Source organism: Macrobrachium nipponense, chromosome 2 (genome assembly GCF_015104395.2).
Source record: "Macrobrachium nipponense isolate FS-2020 chromosome 2, ASM1510439v2, whole genome shotgun sequence".
Classification (NCBI taxonomy): Eukaryota; Metazoa; Arthropoda; class Malacostraca; order Decapoda; family Palaemonidae; genus Macrobrachium; species Macrobrachium nipponense.
In genome coordinates, this window is record NC_087201.1 from 104,595,731 (window position 1) to 104,615,491 (window position 19,761).

General features: G+C 39.0%; 1 protein-coding gene across 1 annotated transcript in view; it reads left to right on the top strand.

Moving 5' to 3' along the window:
* The window catches only part of LOC135220880 (zinc finger protein 40-like), a 260,085-nt gene that overhangs the window by 195,288 nt on the left and 45,036 nt on the right, over positions 1-19,761 (top strand). The window contains exon 4 of the mRNA XM_064258487.1: positions 5,078-5,248. Within this exon, the coding sequence (XP_064114557.1) occupies positions 5,078-5,248 (171 nt within the window). The remainder of the gene's footprint in view (positions 1-5,077; positions 5,249-19,761) is intronic.

The window sequence follows — 19,761 nt, forward strand, 5'->3', positions numbered from 1 at the left end:
GAAAATCATCCTCTTTGATAATGTGGAGGGCAGTTTCAAAAGCTGCCTTTGTATCATATTTATGTACAGAAATACAAATACCCTATACATAATACATTTTCATACACATTTTAAACACAAAAGCATGAACATTTATAAATTGACACATCGATCGCTAAATTTGCACTATTTTAACTCCATATTTTCAGAAGAGCAGCAGGTGGTGACATAGAACAGCTCATGGGTATATAGTTTACCCTAATAACTCTCAATAAAATTTTTTAATATAATTTGCATAACCTTTATGGTCTGAATAGTATTTCTACAAATGTATGTACTCATTAGACATAATGGCGCTTTTGCGCTGTTAACCAAAAATTGTGCCATAAAAATACTTTAAAATAAATTATTTTTTAATGAATATTTTTGACGACAGCCGTAAAACCGATTCAACGCTACGTGATTGCGCCAGTAACCGCAGGCCGCCTGTATAGTAAATACACAAAACATCCAAGAACCTTCCTATTGCTTCCGACGAATGCAAACAATGAGACAACAGACAAAATAACCACTCTCTCTCTCTCTCTCTCTCTCTCTCTCTCTCTCTCTCTCTCTCAGAACCAACCCTTGAGAATGTTGTTAAATACAACAAATTCATCAATTCCCCCATAACTTTGATTGCTGTATTGTGCTGTTTACACATTGATATTACAGTATGATACTGTAATCAGTTAGTAAACTATTTTTTTATCATAAATGTATTCATTCACGAAATATAGTTTTGTGCAGCAGCAATAACTGAAAAATAAAGAGGAATTGTTAGCGAATATACTTTTGTTTGCAGATCTGATGAAGGATGAAATTGAAAATAGGGAAGAATTTATTAAATATTTATTGCATTATAGAGACATAAAACTTAAACACAAACAAGGAGGAATAAAATGAGCAAGGGAGCTGTTTCTACTACTACTGCTAAAAGGAGCATGCAATGTGTGTTTGCCTTTGTGATTGTTTTAAGTTGTAGTATGTGCATGTGTATCATCTTCAATCAACATAGGCTAGGCTGGATCAGTGGTAAGTACCCATATGGTAGTTTAAGGTATATTTGGTGCTTGGACTAGTATTAAAATAGGTTTTAACTATTGAAGTAGGCAGTTAGGCTATAGTCTAAGTGATTTTTGAGGGGTGTGATAAAGCGGATATTTGCTTAATGCGGGTGGTTGTTCCTATCCCCAGTGAATTACTGAGACCCCACTGCACATTCTTTTCTTTAAACCCTTGCTCATATTTCATGCTCTCATTGCCTTCATCTCTACCCTAACTCTTCTCAGCTTATCGCTATATAGTGGGGTGGCTTAGCTAAAATATTCAAAGGAATTGTGCATTTTCAGATATTAGGGCACTTGAAATTCTCTCTTTATGTCCGCCATATTGGATTTCAAAATGGCCGCCACTTGAAATCTACGTTTGCTATTATCTTTGGATATAATGAAGCTATTGACTTGACTGGTATCTAAATATATGTTTTGGGGGATAAGGAATCCAATGGTACCAATTGTCACTTGGTATTGTCTATCACAGTCTATTATATAATTGTATTTGGAAATTATCTAGGCAAATATTGGATTCAACACAATACTCTGAAAAGAATGATTTTATTAAATATTGACATGCTTCATGGTCTAGTATGAGGCTAGGTGTACACTGACATTCTACAATGGTCTGTTGTCTGAGGCTAGGTATATACTGGTACTTAAGATACGTGTACATAAACAATGTCATGTTAACGAGTTCAGCATTGGCACAAGTACATGTATTTTGTGGAATCACCATCATGTGCAGTGCCCTTCACAATCACAGAGGGTTGTGCACTGAAGGGCAGCCTTTTTGCACTTGCAGCGCCTCACACACCCTTTTTTGCACTTGCAATAAACCAGCTCAATGCACCTGTGAGCTGCTTCAGGTAGCCTGGTCCAGTAAGGTGTGTATTGTCCTTCTCTAGTCCTTGACCAACCCCAGTTGGTTGGTGGAGGGAGCTCTGGTGCTGGCAGTAGTATCTGGCCCCCCACATGTCCACCTTGATACACTGCCCTCTTGACATGTTCCTCCAAAGCTGCCTTCGTTGGAGGGATGAGCTGCACATTGTTCTTCCTTGCGAAGAGTTTTCTCTTGGCTTTGTCAATGTCGGTGCATTTGCTGGTTCGGTTATACAACAGGATCACGAACCTCTCAATGATTTGCATAGCATCGTCTGGTATATCGCGCGATGCAAAGGTCAGCAGTAGTAGCGCCTCAGTGAGTTCTGGGAGTACCTTCCAGATTTCTCACGCAGTCTTCTTGCCACATATAGCAAAACTAGACACAGTGTTGCATCCAGTTAAAGCGTGGAACATTGGCAGTGCACGAGCCTTCTCTTGTCCCAACCCAGCTGCTATTTCGTGTGCTGCTAAGTATCAGAAACTCTGGCTTGTTCCGAAAGCCAGCCACAGTTTGTCTTCTGATTTCAGCACCACAACATCGGTGTCTACAGTCCGGATGAGTATTGCATGGTGTCCATGCTGGGCTGCATGAGATGCATGCAGCAACATCCGAGTGTCAGCTTCTTCATGGTTACATGGGGCGAATGAGGTCAGATCTGGCAGTACTGGCTTGCTGAGCACTGCCTCTCCATCAGTAATGACAAGTTGCTTGTCCTCCTGGTCATACCATTCCATTAAAGCTGTTGAGAGGAAGCGTAACAGCTCGGTCTTGTTGCTGTCCACTAGTAGGAAGTTCTGCCAGTTTCCTGGTATGGCTGCAGCAGCCACCACACGTCTCCGCATGCCTTGTCCCTGCTTTGCATGTGCACTAGCTTTCAGTGAATCTGCAAGGTGAGTATCCCAGACCAGATCCAGGCATGACACTGTTTGCGGCTTCATGTACATATATGGGATGAAGATGTGTTGTGCATACTCTTCAAAGGTCTTTGATGCAGCTTGCCTCAGCATCTGGACGATGGCTGCTCCAGCAAGCACAATACAGGCGTTACAGGAGTCTCTGTCTCTGCATCGGAGACTTCTTCCAAGCATGTGAGGAGATCATTCTTGGTACCAGTGCAGAGACTTCCACCATCAGACAGTGCGGGAGGACATGCCTGATCATGATGACGTGTGTCTGCTGTTTGCCGTCTCCAGTGTTGGTCCCAATCCTGGAATTCTTCGATCACCCTGGCAACTTCCGGTCCTGCAGCCATCCAGCGATGTAGGGCACTAGGGTTGTCAGTGAGCCCAACTGCTTCACCGTCTCCTTTGATGCAGGCATTATTCTGTTCATGTGCCTGGTCAATCGGGATTGAAGAGAACACCCTCTGTGTTTTCTGAACGGTGAAATGGCCTTCCTTGAATTTTCTGGCGACATCTGGGTGGTGTTTAGTGGTGAGTTCGGCCCTGTCCTTCAGGTGCACTGGTCTCCACCTAGCATAGTGGGTGTGATCCAGTGCATGGAACCAGGGAACCAGCTCTGTCAGAGCATCAAGTTACATCATGAACGATCCCTGCCTGAGAGAACGCACATACACTAGAACCAACAGTTCTAGTTCCAGCACGGTTGCCCAGTAGTGAAACTGGGGGATGTGTTCTCTTCTCTGGCAACACCAGTCTTCAAACAGAGAAAGTTCCTCTATATCACTGGTTTCTCCCAGACAGTAGTGATTGTAGGCACAATGTTGCAGGATGTACAGTGCTGCTGCAGTCACTTGTTGTGCTCTTCTTGTGCATAAGACATGGGATGCTCACAGGAATGAGTCTGCTGTACCTGTTGTCACGATCTGGGCTTCCACAAGTGCTTGCACCCAACCACTCCCCTGCATCCAGTTCCCCAGTGTTTTCAGTGCCGCCATCTCTATGTGGAGACCGCCAAACATCACCACTGTCTGGTCTTCACCATAGCTCTCTGGCCACTTCCACTGTATCTGCTTGGCTAAAGCAAACAGTGGCTGATCAAAGGTGACCACTGGTGTCTGTCCAGGATTCAGGTGTTCCACAGCATTCTACGTGATGCCCATTGAGTGTCGGATCATGGCCACTGTGTGGGCACACTCTTGGAAGAGTGGAGGCAGCAACTACTATACCACCATAACTACCACTACCACCACCACAACTACCACCACCAACACCACCACCATCACCACTGCGTAAACATACAAGTCAATTGCATTAGACCTAGAGATAATCGCAAATGTAATTTTTATGTGGTGGCCATTTTGAAAGTCAATATGGCGGCCAATACTTGACAATACCAAGTGGCAATTAGTACCATTGGATTCCTTGCCCCCAAAAACATACATTTCGATACCAGAATCAAGTCAATAGCTTCATTATGTCCAAAGGTAATAGCAAACGTAGATTTCAAGTGGCTGCCATTTTGAAATCCAATATGGCGGACATAAAGAGAGAATTTCAAGTGGCCCAATATCTGAAAATGTTCACAATATATTAATGTACATTCGTGCCAAATTTGGTGCTTGTATCACAAAATGCACAAAAGGTTTGTTATGCTGCCCCACTAAAGTCACTAAAGTGGTTTCAGCTTTTAATAAGCCTCCTACAACTATTAACTATCTTGATTATTTCATATAGTAATTAATTTTAGTAAATGAATTGTTGATGGATGCCCTTAATGACTCCAATCTTGCCTATTTGTCCAGACTTGGGACCAGCACTGTGTGTGATTGTCTTGGGTAGCCTAGTGGCTATGATCCCTTCATATCTAATTTGCTTGTCATAATTACCTTTACAGCCACTATATCACCCCTTCCTCTCCAACTTGAACTTCAGAGTCAACCAAATAATGATTATATATAACTTCTGTAAACTTGATTTTAGCTCCTATTTATGAGTGTAATCTAACAAACGTTTCCCCACTACTTCCTCTCTCCTTAAGTACTCAGATATTCTTGAATATATTTTCTAAAATTTTTAAGTAGACTCAACACGTGACTTTACATCATGCTTGAATATGGTATAGCTGATTTGAGTATTTGTATAGACACAATGAGTACCATGGTTCTAATACCGTTTCAGTTATGATTAAGTCTAAAATGAAATTTCTTCTGTTGCAGGGTAATGATCAACAGGAGGAACCACAAGATCAAACACCAGATGGGATGATGACCTTAACCCCTTTTGATCCCTTGAGAAGTTCAAATGAAAGTCAAGGGCCCATAACACGCAAATGGAGTAAAAGTACAGTGGGTAATGTGAATGAAAACGTGACAGATATTGCCAAAAAGGTAACGTCAAATTTCTTACTGATGATTTTCCTTAGTATATTTAAATATGAAGCAAAATAACGAAATATTATGCAGACCAGTTTCACTACAAATTTGCTATCAGTATTTATGATGCTGAATTATTGTGCAAAGAACCCTTCATCAGTTGTGTACATTTTATTTAATTTTTTTTATGGCAACTAACAGCAGTTAAAGACAAACTGCAATTCTAAATGATCAAATAAATTATCATTAAAACAGTGACCTTTAACAAATTAAATTACTGCATATGAAGAATGATCATGTCAAAAACAAATACAAGGCACACTTTACAATGTGAACTTGGAGCATGCAAAGCATACACATATATAATCTATATATGTACTGGAACATTTTAATACACCAGATCTGTCACCTAAGAGAGCTCTTGTGTTTCTTGACAATTAGGGATTTTGATGTGAAACTCAAAGTACATAGAGATCAGACATAATGTAGTGGATGGACTTAGTAGAAGTTTTTATGATGCAGGGGGATTTCAGATTTGTGTGGTGGTTCTATAGAATGGGATATTGATTTGGTAGAAGAGAAACAAGATGAAGATGAAACTTTGGCAGACATTTTTTTTAGGTTTTCTTTAGGGGTGAATTAGTTAGGAAAAGTTATAAGATATCTTTACCTTTTAAAGTCTGGTGTTAGAGGGTAGTAATTTGCTGGATAGGAAAATTAATTATAGCCTAAAGGTTATTAGAAATACAGGGGATATGACACAGATCATGATGCTAAGAGTTGATTTTAGTGGTTTTGGATTGACTAGTACATTGCAAGTTTGGTAGTCCACATTTGGGGATTGGGAAGATGTATACAGTCTCTCCCCCCAACCCCTCCGTATTCGTGGGGGATGGGTACCAGACACCCCCGCGAATAGCTCAAACCCGCGAATAGTTAGAACTCCCCTCTAAAAATGCTTATATTTGTCTATCTTGAAAGTTCTAATACCAAATGTATACTTAAGGTATCATCCTACATCAAATATATCATTGAATTGGTATTATTAATATCATTTCAAAGTCATCTGAAACATTTTACCATTAGAAATATACAGAGAGAGAGAGAGAGAGAGAGAGAGAGAGAGAGAGAGAGAGAGAGAGAGAGAGAGAGAGAGAGAGAGAGAGAGAATAACTCCTTACGATATCAAAAGATTGAAATGAACTTCTTTAGGCAACACTTCTTCCCCTCCCATAAATACATATATCTTTTCCAGAGAAGAGAGAAAGAGAGGACTGAATAATCTGTTTGTCTGTCTATCAATTCTTTTGCTTGCTGGTGAGAGAAGAAAGCAATTCGTGCATGCGTGGCTGGGTATCACCCGTAAACAAAACAACAGCTTGATCCGTGAACTCCCAGCATCCCTCAAGGCGCGTGATTTCCAATTTTTTGCAACTTGGCCTATAACTATTTTTCCACGAATATTTAAAAAAACTTTTTGTAGTCGACGTATCGTATGTCCATTAAGCACCCGACAGACAATTTTAGTCGACGTATAATACGTCCAATAGGCGTTTAAGGGTTGTTATATATGTTTCCGGCTAAAAATGTATTTTAAATGTAATTAGTGCTCAGACCTTCAACAAGCTTGTTATGTAGTTGAGCAGTTACAGTGTTTACGGAAGCTCACCTTTCCTTTGTATATCTTTTGTGTATATGTTTAGTCGTAATAAACCACTATATAGGAAACGTCTCTTAAGTATCCTATCTAACATTTGGTAGCAGAGCGTCCGATCTGAATATTATACCTTGGATTTACCATTTTAACGGAGTTTTCTGTGGATTTATACAACGTAACATCATTATGAGGATGGAGTAGACTTTCCCCTTCACTACTGTGTGTGTGGGGGATTTCCAGGTCATGTGGGCAAATGCTTTTACTTTCGGCATGTTTCTGGCGTCAAGTTTTCGTAGCATGAAGCTTGATACCTCGAAGTCGAGCTGCTTGGATATTTGCTGCTGGAGGAAAAGGAAGTATTGGACGCCTTGAAGAGTAAGCCGATAGTATCATGGTCTTCGTTTGGATGAATTCGTAATCTCTCACCTGCCAAAGCTTGGGACTGTGCACTGATACTGGAAACACATCGTGAAGTAATGCTTAAAGTGGAAGAAACTTACTGAAGTAATGCTTTCATGTAGAAACACACGATGATTGTAATGTCAGTCTTTGCTTGGATGTGATAGCTGAGGGCAACAAGTGGAGAAAATCTGAAGGATTTCCGAACGGTATTAACGGCGAATAACGTAAACTTGGAAGCTGTTCGTCTTCCCTGTAGTCAGTCCTTTATGTATAATAATTGATCTAATTTTGCCCCCCAGTTTGGCCTGGAATGATCCTAGCCCTCCCGGTGTGGTTTTTGCATAAAGAAGTATGTTTTCATTTGACACTTCTGGATATAAAAGTGATGGTGATCTATCTATGATATTGAAGCTTGAAAAATTTGGAATATAAACGAGGATTACAGAGAATTTGATTTCTTAAAATGTAAGACTTGCAATGGTCCCCTGTTTGGTCATATAGGTACAGATGATGATTGTGTAAGAAAGACAAGAGCTAAGAAATTCAAGGATGAGGAAGCAAAGATTTTGATGGATCACTTTAGAAATATGACCTGTTTCAAGCTCAAGATGCTCACGATGGATACTAGAATATCTCAAACCTACTGTGATGCGTGCGATGTGAATATGGGAACCAGACTGGATTACATTATGCATATGGAGTCAACTCACAAGACGAAGGTTGGTGATTCTCGAGTCAATGGCTCAGTGGAAAATGTTGGCTATGGGTCCGATTTGACAAATATGTTGACACAACAAACAGAGATTTTGTCAAAGCTTTTAGATAGCACTTCGAAAACAAAATCTTTTCCCGATACACGACTCAGATTACAAAAGCCAAACTACCACCGATTTGGGTTGGACAAACTTTTGAAAGATTTAAGGTTGAAAATTGAAGATTGGAGCACTAATAACAAAGATAGTGAGTATAATAAATAAATAATGAATTAATTGAAAGATTGAAGAAGAATGAGAGAGTTAAGGAATATGTATTACAGTCGTAATAGATCGTACAGTTAACAGTTCTTTGAAGACCGTTCACAATGTCTTAGATGGTTCTGGCAGAGAAATATGCAAAAACTAAGGCTGAAAAGTGTAATGACATTATACAGAAAGTTCTTGCCTTTTCAACTGACAAAATCAGAGAGTTTGCGAGAAATTCCTAGATAAGTTCGAAAGTTTGATGGCTGAAATATCTAGAGAAAAAATAATACTTGTCTAATTATGTAATGAGTTTTGTTAATGATAAAGGCAGCTTATGAAGGAGGAAAAATAACAACGGATGAAAAGACCCGCCTCAAAGAAGTGATTGAAGATGGGTTGGAAAGGAAACCTGTTGATGAAGAAAATGTTGTTCATAAATTGAAGATGGAATTTAGAAAGCTAAAAATAGAAAACAATAGAGATTCGAGGCTGTTAAATCTTTTGACAGCTCTTCTACGTTTTCACACGGATAATAGAAGTCCGTTACCAGAATTGGAGGGAGCTTAAAGAATCGCCAAACTTCTACAGGTATAGGAGGTCCACTTCGATCCTGGATATTGGCGAACAGAATCCGGTAACTATAGAAGAGGGACCTTCCAGAACGCAATCTAGATCGTCCTCAAGAACGCCTTTTAGATCATATTCAAAAACGCGTAATAATCCTGCAGGAAGGTTCGATAGATCAACTAACTTTAGATCGCAATCAGATAAGAAAGTTGATGAAAGATTAAAAAATCTTGAACAATGTGCTGTGAGAAGCTTATGAAAGAAATGAATGAATTAAAAAGAATTGATAAAGAATGCAAATAAGTCAGATTTGTGTCCGAAGGAAAACAAGGAGATATTGATTGGTCGTACTATGGAAGTGCACTTCACAAAAGAAGTTGAAGAAGTGGAAGCTATGATTGTTGACACTGGGTGTCCGAAAACTCTCGTAGGAAGGGAATGGTTAAATAGATATCTCTGTTCAAATAACATAACGAAGGAGGATTTGCAAAGTAAGTCTTGTTCTCAGGATTTTAGATTTGGAGATGGACCGGTTTTATTCACAAGTACAGAAATAATTAGTCTTCCAGTTTCATGGAAAGAAAAAGATACTGAAGATGTTTTGTGAAAATGTTGGTGGATGCATATGTGATTAACGCCAAGAATATACCTTTTTTGTTTGGGGTTGGGAAAAAACACCCTAAAGGAATGGAACGTGGATATAATGCATAATAATGTTATGGTCATTAATTTACATAAGTCAAGAAAATTTCAATTATACGACACTGATGGAGGACATCAAGCTTTACAATTATATAAATGTGGCACGTGGACAACGGACGAAACAGTTTTCTTTATAAAAAAAGGAAAAAGAAGTACAAAGTTATAGTAAAGTCAAGAAAATCCATGAGGTAACCAACCATAAAGGAGAAGAACAGTTAATTGGGTCGTATAGAAATGCTAATTTACTGAATGATGAGATCAGGAAAAAAATTATAAAAACAAAAAGAGTTGTAACTGAACTGTAAAGTTTGTCAAAAATTAAAAGATCTTGGGAAGGCCGAAAGTAGCAATCCCAAAAGTAACTGATTTTAATCAGATTGTTACCATTGATTTGAAACAGAATGGAAAGTAAATACATACTTTGGATGGTCTGCTCGTTCACAGGTTTCTTTCTGGTGTAGTAATTTCAAACAAGCGAATGGAAACTATAGTTGATGCTTTGATAATGGCTGGAATTGGCGGTTTGGTTTTCCTTCAGTTGGCTTTTGGGCTGATAATGGAACCGAATTTCAGAATGAGGGGTTAAATGAATATGCTTAGTAAGTTTGGCTTTAACTGTAAAATTTGGTCCACCATACTCTCCTTGGAGTAATGGATTAAATGAGAGAAACCTCATTCAGCGATTTTACAGTGAACAAGATGTTAGACGCAGACAAAAAGATAGATTTGAAAATGGCAGTAAATATGGCAGCATGGACACACAATACAAATGTGAATATTCTTGGATACGAACCTATGAGATTGGTGACTGGGAAATCAGTTATTTTTCCAGGAATTTCAATTGGAAATCTAGCCACAGAAAGTGTTTATTCGATAGTGAAGCAGTGTCAAAAATTATGGAAAGGCACCATGAGATAACTAAAAAATTTAGGGAAGAAGAATATGGAAGTAAGTTGATTATGCTTCCACAAAGTGAGAAAAAGTAGCTTTAATGACATAAAATACGATGAAGGGGATCTTGTATTTTATCAGGAGAAAAATAATAAAAGCTGTCTGGTCCTGGCCCAAAAGTATTTTGTCATAGGAATAGAGATGTTTTTTATTTGGGCAAATGTGATTTGAAAAAGGTTGCTGATTGTAAAGTACAGCCTTACAGAGTATATGCTCGTGAAGATGACAATAACGAGGGCTAAATAACAAAGTCTCTGACACTAGTCAGGAGAAATATGAAAAAAGAAGAAAATTCCTTATTTGAAGAGAAAGACGAAGTAAAAGATGATTTAAGGAAGAAGAAACACGAGATCTCAGCTCAGAAAGGTGGTTGAAATTTTTAGAAGAGGCAGAAGATGAGGACAAAATGTATACATGTATAAGGAAAATTAGTAACTATGCGGAAGAGGAAGAAATATAATAACGGAACCATTGATTTTGTTGACAAGAAGGATGATGCTATAGGTGCATATTGGATGAAGTCAGAAAAGGCTGAATGTTTTGACTTTGATAATACGGTATATGTGGTGGAACTTCCAGTTAGTATCATAAGTTGCCTGAAGTGCTTATAGCTAAAGAAATGAATATAAAAATCTTACTGAGTACAATACTTTTGAAGAAGTGAAAGATGATGGACAACAGAGGATCAGCGGTAGGTGGGTAATTACAAAGAAAGAAAAACACGATGGTCAAAAAGTGATTATAAAGAACAGATGGTTGCCAGAGGCTTCCAGGAAGAATGTAAACCTCAAGCTGATTCTCCCACAGCTATGAAAGAAAGTGTAAAATTTTTTAGCCGTGGCAGCTAATGAAAAGTTTGATCTTCAGTCCATTGATATTAGGGCTGCCTTCTTACAATCAAGAGCCTTGGATCGAGACGTCTTTATTGAACCTCCGAAAGACTTGAAGAAAGAAGGTGTACTTTGGAAATTGAAGAAGCCTTTGTACGGACTTGACGATGCCAGCAGGAAGTTTTGGCTTAGAATAAAGGATATTTTTAAGACGAAGGATTGAAGAATGTGAGTGGCGATGAAGCATTTTACTATCAGTATGGAGGAAAATAATCTTATAGGAATGGTCATTACCCATGTCGATGATTTTAGCATCGCAGAACAGAAAGATTTGTTAATTAATATCATAGAAAAGATTAAGAGTGTTTTTAAACAGTGTCAAAGGTTGAGAAGAATGTATTTAGATTTACTGGTATAGATATACACAAATCAGAAAACGCGATTGTGATATCGATGGAGGATTATGCAAATAGTATTGAGGAGATACAAGATATACGTAAAGCCAATTCTGATGATCTGTTGACAAAACAAGAAATGAAAGTCTATCGAAAGTATGCTGGTAAAATAGGCTGGCTGGCTGCGAACACTAGACCAGATTTATCGATAAACTGCTCTACTAATGTCAATGAAGAATAACGATGCGAAGATAAGAGATCTTAAGCGACGTAAATCATGTTGTTAGGAGAGTTCATAGCAAACCAAATAAAGTCATGTTTTCAAGAATTGGTAATAAAGACGATCTCGTTGTATTTGGTCTGGGAGACGCTTCGTATCGGACTGATAACAAAAGCATTGGAGGAAATCTTGTTTTATTGGGATCAAAGGAAACTTACAATGCGGTAACCTATCTTTTGGAAATCAAAGTTAATACAAAAGGTGTGTCACTCTGCAAAGGCAGCTGAAAACTAGGAATTTGTCTAAACTGGTTGATGATTCCGTATTCTTCGCTAAACAACTTGGGCAGTTACTCTTTGGAAAAACTCTAAAGATTCAGTAACTCTTCCTGTCAGATTGTTCACTAATTCTAGGCCTTTGTTGGAATCGATAGGTAGTACAAAACAGGTGGAGGAGAGTTTACTTCGAAATACCATTACAGATTTGAAGGAAAAGTTGGAAGATAATTCTGTGGACTCCTACCCTGGCTCGACACGAAAGATATGATAGCAGTATTTTGACAAAGGAATGTAAAGATAACATAGAAGTTCATAATATTTTTCTCAGAAATAAATTTTGTCATGCTAAAAATAAAAAAAATATTGTTTGTTCTGTTGTTTGATGGCAAAAATTCCGCCATTAGAAATAAAGTGTAAATGAAGTATTTACTAATATTTTACTCATGTGATGTAAATTTTATATTAACTCATATATGAATCCATTGCCTTATAGTTTTTACAGCGTGTGTTATTTATATTAGTATTTTGGTTCTCATGATTATTTGTTTATTTAATTTTTTTTCAAAATTTTTTAAACAAACAGAGAAGGGCGGAAACATGTTATATATGTTTCCGGCTAAAAATGTATTTTAAATGTAATTAGTGCTCAGACCTTCACAAGCTTGTTATGTAGTTGAGCAGTTACAGTGTTTACGGAAGCTCACCTTTGTATATCTTTTGTGTATATGTTTAGTCGTAAATAAACCACTATATAGGAAACGTCTCTTAAGTATCCTATCTAACAAGGGTTAACAAGGGTGGTGGAAATTTTTATGCTAAAGTATAAAATGTCAGAAGTGGCTATTGTATTTTTCAGTTGCTTTGTCTGTTGTTACAGGGGGCCTGAGGTACTTATTATGGACAAAGGCAGAGAATTTGTGAATATTACTAGAATATAAGCATTTTAGCTTACAATTGCGTTTTTCGACCCATGTCGGTAGAGTCAAAGTTGACCGAAGGTTGAAAATTTGGCACTTATCGTTATTTATATGAAAATATCTCAAAACTGATAAAAGCTACAACCATGGGTTGTTTTTAGTTGTATTGTGCATGAAATTGCGCACATTTCCATATATAAAACTTTATATAACGGAATAATTTTAAATGGTGCAAACATTACCACAATCGCATGTATGATTTTTTTCGGAAGAGTTACCGCGCGGACGTAAGGAAAAAGTTTTTTCATAAATTCACCATAAATCGAAATATTGTGCTAGAGATTTCCAATTAGTTGCAAAATTAAGGTAAATGATTGAATAATTCTAAAATATAAGACTTTTAGCTTACAAATGCGTTTTTCGACCATTTCGGTAGAGTCAAAGTTGACCAAAGGTTGAAATTTTGGCAATTATCGTTATTTATATGAAAATATCTCAAAACTGATAAAAGCTACAATCATGAGTATTTTATTGTTATATTCTACATAAAAATGAGCACATTTTCATATATAATACTTCATGTAACGGCTAATTTACAATGGTACAAAAATTATGTCAAAGTGACGAAATAATTTCCTCGAGATGTGTCACAGAATAACTTTTTAGTGCGGCAAGAAAGATTTGTGCTTGCGCGCCTGCGTAACGATTGTAAAACAAAACAACACCTTGATCCGTGAAAACTCCCAGCATCCCCCAAGGCGCATGATTCAAAAGTTTTAGGCTGGTAGGCCTATAAGTTATTTTTCCGCAAATTAAAAAAAAAACTTTTGTAAGTCGACATAAAATACGTCCAGTCGGCACACGGGAGACAAAAAATGTTGACGTAAAATACGTCCAGTCGGCGTAAGAGGGTTAATTTATACAGCAATAATATCAATTCATTAAAGAAAATACCATAGGGAATTACTAAGATTTTAGCTTATAATTTAAAAAATTATGGAAGAATGAAGGAAATCACCCAGTCTTCTTCAAGTAACTTCCAGTAACCTTTCCTCGAGATACAGGTACTAAAACTGTCAGATATATCAAGTTCTGTGACAGCCAGGAGGGGGAAGAGCTGGGGGAAGAGCTGCAGTGTTTGCAATCACATAGTTCCTGAAATTTCCTCCCCCCCCTCCTCTCTCTCTCTCTCTCTCTCTCCTCTCTCTCTCATCCTCTCTCGTCTAATCTCTCTCTCTCTCATTTACCGAGACTCGAGATTTTTTTATGTACTTGTACTATTTGTTTTTTAATACTTTCAAATAATATAATACTGTAATTACAAATTTCATATGTGATAGTATTTTAAAGAAATACAATACGTACTATCTATCCATGTCACTTTTAATTAAGGTTAACTCACTCTCTCTCTCTCTCCTCTCTCTCTCTCTCTCTCTCTCTCTCTCTCTCTCTCTCTCTTTTGCCACACAGATAATAATGTGTCATAGTGGTAACTCCCTCCCTCTCTTTCGCTGGAAGCGTTATAAGTATTTTTTTGAGAGAACAGAGAGAGATAAACTCACTCTATCTCCTCTCTCTCTCTCTCTCTCTCTCTCTCTCTCTCTCTCTCTCTCTCTCTTTTACCGCAGATGAAAGAATATTTATGGTATAGTATGTAAAATGTTTATTGATAATTTCAGTTATTAATAATAATAATTATAATATATAATAATAAAACTTTAATTACAAATTCATAATGGTCGTATTTTAAAGAGATCAAAATGAACCTTTCCATTTCACTTGTAAGGATAATTCCTCTTTCGTACTGAGATGAGAGAATTTTTATGGTAGATGCACGTGTTTATTAAATTTTCAATAATAATAATATTAATAATAATAGAAGTAGTAATAATACGATAACTAATTTGAAAAGAAATTCTTCCCTTTGTCTTTTTCTGATCAATTTTCCCTAACTCAACTCGAGTGACTCTCTAAGCTTAACATGCCATACAATGGTCAACGAATTTAATGGTTTTAATGTAATCTCTCTCTCTCTCTCTCTCTCTCTCTCTCTCTCTCTCTCTCTCTCTCCTCTCTCTCTCTCTCTCTCTTGAGATGAGATAATTTTCATGGACATTTATGTAATAAGTTTATTATTAATATTTTCCAATAATAATACTTATTAACTGTAAGTACAAAATTCATATCTGAGTATTTTAAATACAATAATCATTCCATTCTTTCTCTCTTTTAAATACTGTAAGGACAACTCTCCCTCTCTCTCTCTCTCTCTCACCACAAAATACTTGTCATAACATTTGGTGTTTCTATTTCTTCCTTTTATCTCTCTCGCTCTCAGCAAAAGAATTGATAGACAGACAAACATAATTGCACAGTCCTCTCTTTCTCTCTTCTCTGGAGATATATGTATATGGGAGGGGGAAAAAGTTGCCTACAGATGTTCATTTCTATTGAAACTAAGGAGTTATTTCTCTCTCTCTCTCTCTCTCTCTCTCTCTCTCTCTCGCTCTCTCTCTCTCTCTCTCTCTCTCTCTCACTTGTATTTTAATGAAAATATACAGTAATTTGTGAATACACAGTGTTGCACACATGAAAAAAGTAAATTAGTGATAATTTTAGAGATACGGCCCTAAGAAAAAAATTGCAAATTAGTAGTGAAATTTTCCCTGTGGACATGTTTTCAAGAACGTCGTTCCGGCTACGGCAATTTTCGGGTTACGACGCATCTTAAGACGGAACCCCCGTTGTAACCCGGGGACCGCCTGTATATACAGTCAGCGCCCCTCGTGATTTCACACCCTACATTGCAATATGAAAAAACATAATCCTGAAAAAAAATGCATTAAAACTTTATGTGAACACTCACCAATTACTCTTCTAGTATTTGCAAGGTAGTCCTTTCCTCTTGATAACTTCTGTGACCCTATTTGGTATGCTATCAATGAGGTTACGGCAGATTTGGGGGTCAAGGGCAGCCCCAGCACTCCTTCAGGGCCTCCTCAAGTTTTGGCACTGTTGATGTGTCCTTGTTCCGAAGTTGGCTTTTATTATGGCCCAAAGATTTTCAATGGGTGATAAGTCAGGGGAGTTGCCAGGCCAGTCATTTATGTATTTAACATCACAATCCCCCAACCACTGCTTAATAATTTTTGCAGTGTGGCAAGGGGCAACCGTCTTGTTGCAGGATTTCAGTGCCAGTCCTTCTCAAAAGCGTCGGGCAAGTACAAGTTCAGGATCTCGTAATACACGTGGCATTCACAGTTTGTCCCTTTGGTAAAACAACAAGATCAGCAACACCACCGTATCCAAAGCACACCCCAGACCATCAAAGAAACAAGCGGGGTACTTGACTGTCTTAGCAGTGGCTTTGGGGTGATACGGATCGCCACCCTTCTTGACCCAGACCTTTTGCCCTGCGGGGTCAGAAATGTAGAATGTAGCCTCGTCTGTGAAAAGGATCTTTCGTACCCTCTCTAGCGGCCACTCCCTAACCTTCTTACAAAAAGCAACCCTTGCCTTCCTTTGTTTCTCTGTGACAAGTGGTTTCTTCTTTGCTTTCACTTTCTTAAATCCTAAAATCTCCACTTATACGTTTCTGAAGTGTCCTAACACTCGTTTCACCAAGCACTTCTGGGTGGTTTTCCTTCAAACTGTTTAGCTGTTAACGTGGGATTAGCTTCAAGTTTCACTTTTAATGAAACGTAAGGTACGTGGGGACTGCTTCTTGGGAACACCACCACCATGTTTGTGTACAGGAATTTCCTTCTCCCCACCTGCTTTGTATTTGGCAATAATATTACACACTGTACGCTTCTGTACATTCACTTGAGCACTTATTTCACTTGAACTAAGGCCTATCTTATAACACTCAATGATTCTTATTATGTTATCACGACTAGTATGCCCCCAGGCCATGGTCTGGTTACAAAAAAATAAACTCTGGCGAAATAGCGATCTCTATAGAGCCCCCCCTCAGACGTGCGGACACTCCCCACAAAGGTCAGAAGGCAACTGATCATAACTGGATCGATAAATCATGAGTTTCCTTTCCCCGATTAGTGGAAACATTAAGCTTTGAGGTGCCATATAATCAATTTCTCTCGGTCAATTTTTTCGCTCGATTTCAAGACTACTCCCAAAAACGACAGCTGTGATTTCCCGAGGGAGGGTGTGAAATCACGAGGGGCGCTGACTGTATATCGAAAACAAAGTCCCATCTTCAGTCTAAAGGCAAGAAAAAATATTCATTTTCAAATATATATATATATATTATATATATATATATATATATATATATATATATATTATATATATATATATATATATATATATATATATATATATTATATACACACAGTAAGTCCTCGGGTTACGCTGGTCTCGACTTACGATGTTTCGTGGTTACGAACGCGCCCCCATAAAAATATAAAAAATAATATTATGCGTCGTTCCGTCTTACGCGGTTTAGCGTCGTAAGCGACGTAAACAAACGCGAACTAGTTCCGGGTGCACGGCGGAAGAATACACTTTGTGGGGGAGAGGACGGCGTCGCTTCGCTACGCTCATTCCTCGCCCATACGCCATTTTGGTTGTTTACGCTGCGTCTCTCCTTGTGTTGTATCGTTTTTGTAACTTTTTGCTCTTTGTTATGGCTCCCAAGCGCAAGGGAGAAACGCCAACAAATATTGGCCGCTCACTTGGTCTTAGCCGTTCGACCGTTGCTACATTATCAAAGATAAAGAGCGCATCGTTGAACATGGAAAGGATCTGCTCCTATGAAAGCGACAGTGATAACCAAGCAGCGTAGTGGACTAATAATTGAAATGGAAAGGTTATTGGTGCTTTGGTTGGAAGACCAATCATCACAGCGTATCCCAGTCAAAGAGGCCTTATGTGATTCAGGAGAAGGCGAAAAGAGATGTTTGAAGCGTTGAAAAAAGAAAAGGGAGGGAAGTGAAAAGGAAGAGTTTGTGGTCTAGTAGGGGTTGGTTTATGCGATTTAAGGCTCGGCTCCAATTGGGACCATACCAAACCTTAAAGTGCAAGGTGAAGCTGCTAGTGGGGATGAGAAAGCAGCGAGTGAATTTTCCTAAAGCGTTGTCTGAGATAATTAAGGAGGGGGGTTATTCTGCTCAGCAAGTGTTTAAAACGTGGATGAGACAGGTTTGTTTTGGAAGCGTATGGCTAACCGCACTTACATCGCCAAGGAGGAGAAGTCAGCACCTGGTCATAAAGCCAGCAAGGAGAGGCTAACTTTACTTCTTGGGGGTAATGCTGCTGGCGACTTCAAACTGAAGCCCTTGTTGGTGTATCAGGCTGAAAATCCAAGGGCACTCAAGGGCATTTGGAAGGGTCAACTACCAGTAATTTGGAAGTCCAACAAGAAGGCATGGGTGACACTTGCAGTGTTTGAGGACTGGTTCGTAAACCATTATGTGCCAAGTGTGGAGCGGTATTGCGCCTCCAAGGGTATCCCCTTTAAGGTGTTGCTAGTGCTGGACAATGCCCCTGGACACCCTGCCCAGCTGGGAGACTTCAACCCTAATGTCAAGGTGGTTTACCTTCCACCTAATACCATGGCCCTTTTACAGCCAATGGACCAAGGAGTGATTGCTTCGTTCAAGGCCTACTACCTCCGAAGGACAATTGCTGTGGCTTTACAGGCAACTGAAACCAAGAAGGACTTGACTCTGAAGGACTTTTGGAAATCCTACAACATCCTTGATGCTGTAAAGAACATTGCTGATTCCTGGGAGGAGGTTAAGCAAACAAACATGAATGGTGTCTGGAAGAAAATTTGTCCTCAATTTGTGAGTGATTTCCATGGGTTTGAGGACACAGTTTCAGCAAGTTGTAAAGAACGTTGTTGTTCCCTGAATAAGGAAATCAATTTGGAGATGGAGGTTGATGATGTTTACAGAGCTGCTGGAGTCTCATGCGAGGAGTTATCTGCTGAGGACCTGATACAACTGGAGAAGCAGATGATAGAGGAAGAAGAAGAAGCACCCGCCCCAGAGCCTAAGGCTTTCACAAGGCAGGACTTGGCAAGAGGTTTTGCAGAGTCACAGCAAGCGTTGGCAACTTTTGAGGCTCAGGATCCCAACTTGGACAGGTTCACTAGGGTTTCCACCGAGGCATCATGGATTTGATGCAGTGTTACAAGGAGATCTTGGATGAAAAGAGGTTGCTCTCTGTTCAGAGTAACCTGGAGCAGTATTTTAAGAAGGTAGAGAGGCCTGCAAGAGATCCTGTACCCTCTACCTCAGCTGCCTCTACTACTCCTGACTCACCTGCTCCAGAATCTCCAGCACTTCTGAATGTTCTGCCTCACCTCCAGACTCACCTGCCCCAGCATCTCCAGCACCTTCTGGAGGTTCTGCCTCACCTCCAGACTCACCTGCCCCAGCATCTCCAGCACCTTCTGTAGGTTCTGCCTCACCTCAAGACTCACCTGCCCCAGCAATCTCCACTATGTTCTGCCTCACCTCAACGACTCACCTGCCCCAGCATCTTTAGCATCTTCTGGAGGTTCTCTTTCTCTTCACTAACCTCCCCCAGTCTCTCCAGCACCGCAGCTTCCTCTCCAGTGTGCAAGCCAACCAAATTAATAAAGGTAAGGAATTGTTCTCTCGTTGTTATTGATACGT